The 5,597-nt window shown below is 61.6% G+C and overlaps 1 protein-coding gene across 1 annotated transcript; it reads left to right on the top strand.

Annotated features, from left to right (window-relative positions):
• The first annotated feature begins 2,097 nt into the window (after nt 1–2,097).
• Nucleotides 2,098–5,393, top strand: CHLRE_02g141146v5 (uncharacterized protein). The gene is made up of 2 exons (XM_043060071.1): nt 2,098–2,381; nt 2,577–5,393. Exons 1-2 carry the CDS (start codon nt 2,379–2,381, stop codon nt 2,817–2,819), a joined length of 246 nt encoding a protein of 81 aa, XP_042927843.1. The 5' UTR covers nt 2,098–2,378; the 3' UTR covers nt 2,820–5,393.
• The last annotated feature ends 204 nt before the right edge of the window (nt 5,394–5,597 follow it).

Genomic DNA, 5,597 nt, shown 5'->3' with positions numbered 1-5,597 from the left:
GGATTTTGCTGATGTGGTGGTGGCACCCAGCGACCGAAGGAGGGGTTCCAAGGTGTTTGATACAGTGCCGCCGTGGCCCAGCGAAACAATCTGCTCCTTTTTATATACTACGTCCCAGCCTGCATCCCGCAGGGCGTCGGCTAGGCAAGTGTGCTGGGCTTGTTTCTGGTCACACTTTTCGCTGTGGTGGAGGTCCGATGTGTAACCAACTTCTATCAGGTAGACTTTGTGTTGCCGTCGGCCGGCGGTTGTAAGGCCGCGGGGCCCACTAGCCCCCACGTCGGAGCGTGGTAGGGATGGGATGAACAGGATGTCAGGCCTCATCCTTTTTCGGTCGGCCTCGGGGATATTGTTGCGCAGCATCCATTTGGGGGGGCAGGTGCCCGCACAGTATTCGGGGCGTGCATCTGCACTGCTTGCGTCCATCAACATGTACCCGCCACCGTTGGCGCCATGGTGCAGGCATTCCGCGATCATACGGACGGCGGCATTGTGTTTGGCGATGCGGGCCCCAACAAGTTGGGGGTGCGCACAGTGGCCGGCAAGGTGGCCTGCGTTGCCCCGTTCGGGGGGGGATCCAGCGCGCTGGTGAATCAGGGCGCAGAGTGCACATGTGTCACTTGCACGTAGTTTGAACAGCGCAAGCCGGGCGGGGCAGATGAGGCCTCCCTGTCTGGCGTTAATAATAATAATAATAATATCTACGCAGGGCACAGGTGCCCGCGTGTCTTAAGGAGGAGTGAGACAAGCTCACCCCACCATTGGAAAACTTGATTTCCCTACCCCGGCTCCCCTGCGCGGGGGCCGCCATTGGCGGTCCCCTGGGTGCGGCCTCCCGGGCGGCATCGGGTGTTGGCAATGCCCATCTCTCGCTCTAGCCGGTAGTACAGGTTTGCGGTGCCCCGGAGTGTGGTGACGCCATGCATGTGGAGACGTGTGCAGCAGGCCTTGGCTGCCTGCGGTTTGGCTCCTAGGTCTTTGAGGAGAGTTTCAAGGGTACGGGGGACAGTGCCACCGTGTCCCAGTGTAATAACGTGCTTGGTATCGTAGTGCACAGTCCACCCTGCAGCTCGCATGGCAGTGGCAAGGGTGGCATGCTGTGCTTGTTTTTGAATGAGCTTCTCGCTGTGGTGCAGGTCAGAGGTGTATCCAACTTCAAGGATGTACACTGGGTAGGCCCCTTTGTTGGCTGGTGGGGATGTCATGAAGCGTTCTGCTTCGGACCGGGGGAGGTTCGGGATAAACAGAATGTCAGGCCGCATCCTGTTGAGGTCTGCAGCGGGCACTCGCGGGCAGAGCCATGACGGCGGCCGCATGCCCGCACAGTACTCAGGCAGTTCAGCTCGGGAGGTGGCATCCATTATCATGTAGCCACCACCGTTGTGACCATGGTGTAGGCATTCGGCAATCGTCCGCACTGCAGTGTTGTGTTTGGCTATCCTAGCGCCAACGAGTTGGGGGTGCGCGCAGTGGCCGGCAAGGTGACCTGCGGTGCCACGCTCTGGGTCAGATCCGCGGCTGCGCTGGGTGTGGGCACAGAGACCACATTTGTCGCTGTCTCGTAGTTTAAACAAAGCCAGCCGGGCCGGGCAGATGAGGCCTCCCTGACGAGCATTCTGTATGAACCGGCGTAGGCCGTGGCTGGCGTCCGAGTTCGTCATGTACGCGTTACTGGCGCGTGGGTCAAGGCTGGGTGCTGCCTCGGCCCATTTCTCAGTGTACAGGGTTTTGTTGGCGTATCCACCACGGCAGCTGGGGGCCATTGCCCTGGTGAGGCCCCGGTTTAGGTCCGACACGTAGTGCGTGGCTGTGCTATCGTCGTCCCTGGTGACCGTGAAGGTCGGCCACCAGTGCCGGGCGTGCGGGTCGTTGTCGGCCGGTTCGGATAAATCGGCGGGTTTTTCCTGGGTGGCGACGGCAGCCGCCCCTTTATCGGCTTCCTCGTTGCCGTGTAGCCCGGTGTGCGAGATCACTTTAATCAGGGCGGTGGGTGCGCCCCGGGCGTGGCGTGCATGGAGCAATGCCACGACTGAATCCAGGAGGTCCCGATGTTTACTCAGATGCAGTCGCCGAGGCTCGTTAATTGCTCGTTTGATTAGGTACAAGCTTGCAACAGAATCTGATGCAATAGTGAGCTTCTTAGTTGCAAATTCTTTACCTTCGCCACCAAATTCTGCGAGGGCAGCACGAATTGCTGCCAGTTCAGCTCTCGTAATAGTGTTTGTGCACCCAGCGCCATTTGGATTCACGTAGACAACGCGAGAATCGCTGAACCAGGCGCAGGCGCCGGCAACCTGGACTTCTTTGCCATTGTCAGTTTTGATTTTGCTTACCGAACCATCTGTCCAGACAGTGCCATTCACGTCGTGGGCCAGAGCATGGTGGGTCTGGAATCGCGCGTTAGGAAAGCGTCGTGCTTCGTCAGCCATGGTGTGTATCGTCTTTGGGTTAGCGTGCTGGTATTTGGCTTGCTTTAGAAGTGAGTTTGGGAGGGCCGGGCAGGTTGGGGCCGTGGCCGTGTGTGTCCACGTGCGCGGGTCGCTGATGTGCGTGGGTGCGTTCGCCCCCCGTTTCAGTGCGTCCACGAGCCGTTTCAGGCGGGGGGCAAAGCACTGGAGTCCGGCGGGGTTCCCAACAATGACCAGTCGGAGCCCCTTCTGGCGTTCAGCCTGGGTGTTGGTGCCAAGTCCTGTGTCAAGGCCCGCGGTGCCCGCGGACCAGTTGGCCAGCTCGTGGCAAAGTGGGTGTTGAAGCCACTGCGTGTGGGGGAAAGTGGCCGCTTTGGGGAGCGCCAATACAGTAAGGGTTGGTTCCTGTGAGTCACGCATAGCCTCGGCGCATGCGAGGGCCCACATGAGCGCCTTCCGTGCGTCGTGGGGGCTAGAGGGGGGGTGGGCATATTGCAAGCCGGTCCATGCGGTCTGGTAGGCATCGTGCAGTGCGCCAAAGGCCCCATCAGCAGGGTCTCGTGTCCAGTATTCGTGGGCTGCAATGGAGGAGTTTAGTGGGGACGCAAACATTTCCCGAATGTGTACTGCTTGTGTGACCCGCAGGCATTGGACGATGGCTGCTACTGTGCCTGCCGGCAGCGACACCTGGTGCATTGGCATGGCCTTGCGGTCCTGCTGCGCCGGGTCATAGCGGTAGCGCATGATGAGGGCAGCGACCGCTTCCTCAAAGGCGTTGGGCCGCTGGTTGCCGGTGTGCCTGAAGCGCTCCCACAGGGTAAGGAGGCGGGGGTAGGTGATGGTGCCCAGCCAGCGGCCACTGGGTTCATGGACGTGCGCCTCAGCTGGGTCACGGCGGGTGCCACCAGTGGTGGTAATTGTGTATGCTCCGGGGGCCACAATGTCCTTGTAGGGGTTGCACGGGCTTGTGGTGATGGTGGTGGTCGTGCGGATGTCACGCGCGCGGGATGCGGTATCCAGGGGCTCGGCGTCGTGGCGGCCTTGGCGCTGTCTGGCGGTAAGGTTCCGATCAGGTGCGGGGCGCACTGTTCGGGGCCGCGGGCCTTGGTTGGTACCGTTTGCTAGCCGGGTTTTGCACTCCTCCAGTAACTCCTCCCATTGTGGACTGTGTTTTAGGTCCCGTTCACGGTCCGTGCTCGGCGCCCACGTGACATGTCGTAGGAGTTTGGTCGTCCAGGACGAGAATAGGGGGGCCCCAGTGGGCTGCGGTGCTGCCGGCTCTGCAGCTTGGGCAGGCTCTTCAGGTGAGATTGCGTGGGCTTGGGTTTCAGCCGGAGGCTCAGCCTCGGTCTGCGCAGGTTGTGGGCATGGGCGCGTCGCAAGAGGGTGCTTATAACACCTGGCATTCTGGATAGTTGCGTAGCCCATGCGAACAAAAGCAGAGACAATGCCGGCCGGGCAAATGGACGGCTTCCACTGCACCTTCCAGTATTTTTCACGTGTCCCAGAGGTGTCCTCTCTGGCTTTGCGCTTCCGTGTCAGTTCTTTGTCCGTGACAGTTTGTTTGTTTTCGCTGTGCAGGACCTGTGCCAGTTCCTGTCCGTCATTGTCCAGGGCGTAGGTGAGTTGAGTGTCACCGTTAGTGCGGTTGTCGGCGGGCCTTGGGACTAGATCGTGTGTGATCCTTGCGCGGGCCAGTCGCCAGCTGGGACGGGCCCCATGGCCTCCCGCAGCTTGCACTGCCGGGGCGGTCAGGGGCGGCGTCGGGCTATCGGCGTCCATGGGGTCGTTGTGAGCGGCAGCCTGGTTGACTTCCATAGGCAATCCTGTGTTGTTCAGATACTCGCTTATGGCGTTGGGTTCGGGGTTGGCGGCATTCGCCGTGAGGCGGGTTGTGAGGGCGGGTGGTAGCCCACGGCGCTGTTGGCGTGGTTCGACAGCATGTGCAAGGGAGGGTGGGTCTTGTGGGTGTGGGTGGCAGATCCGCATGTGTCCTGTCATGTCTTTGGCGAGCGCCTGGAATACCGAGCATGCTGTTTCATATCCCCGCGTGCCCACCGGCAGGCTCTCATCGCCGTTGGTGAGCCGCAGGGCATGGTTGATGGCGGCGCGGTCCCCGGTGAGCAAGTCCTCAGGGGTAGTGCGTGTAGTTTCTGCAATGCGTGCGCGTTGCGCTGCATGTTTTGTAACGCGCCGTGCGCGTGTTTGGTTCTGTGGCCGGCGTGTTGTAGCCGGCTTGCGGGCTCTGGCCGGTGGCCGTAGGGAGGGTTGCGTTGCCCCATCAGCGGGGACTTCCGGTGCAGCAGCACCTTGTGCGCCGGGATGGGCCTGGGCCGCCCCTGCTGGAGAGGGGGGGGCTAGGTCGGCGGGGGCTTGCGTGGTGTTTGCTTGGGCGGGGGGCGCCTCCGGGAGGGGCTGCAGGTACCGGTCGAGGGGGTTGGCCATTCCGAGAGGGAGGGGGTCCGCCCTCATGGCTAAGGCCACGATTGCGGCCACGTCGGGCAGTGCACGCTGTGCGGTGGTCAGGGGGGCAGGGCTGCCATGGGCTGGAGCGTTTTCCCCTGCACGTGCAGCCATACTGAGAGCAAGGCTAAGCCTGTTCAGGGCTACCTTGTGCTTGTGCCGGACCCGGCTCGCTCCCATGTGCTTCTCGAGGTCCGAGCTAGTAATCAGGTGTTTGCCTGTGTTGCGGTCCACCAGGTGGCTCAGTTCGAGCCTCAGGTCCGCAAGAGGGAGGACGTATTCAATGGGGAGAGGTTCGACGCCCCGGGCGTCAGCTTCTGCCTCAAGGGCAGCGGCAATGGACCAGGTAGGCGCAGTAAAGGCAGACCCATTTTGGTACAGTGTGACACCGTACTCTTTTGCCAGGGTCATCTGTTTCAGCGTCGTAAGGTGGTGTGACCTATGGGCTGGGAGAAGGTGGGCCTGTGTGGGGCCAGCTATGCTTGCCTGGCGCGGCAGAAGGGCTCGGGTTACTATCCCAAGACGGCCCGAGTCATTTAGGGCAAGGACCAGGGCTCGCTGGGCCACGCGCGCGTATTGCGGCAGGAGGGAGCCCAGGCCCAAGCCGTATTCGTCGGCGGGCAGGAGGGAGGTCCGGGTGGGGAAGCTGCGGGGGAGTCCGTAGCAGCGCTTTGCAAAACCAGCCAGGGTAGTGTCGAGCGTTGTTATGTCCTGTTTTGTGAAGGG

Source organism: Chlamydomonas reinhardtii, chromosome 2 (genome assembly GCF_000002595.2).
Source record: "Chlamydomonas reinhardtii strain CC-503 cw92 mt+ chromosome 2, whole genome shotgun sequence".
Classification (NCBI taxonomy): Eukaryota; Viridiplantae; Chlorophyta; class Chlorophyceae; order Chlamydomonadales; family Chlamydomonadaceae; genus Chlamydomonas; species Chlamydomonas reinhardtii.
This window is presented reverse-complemented; position numbering and strand designations above follow the sequence as displayed.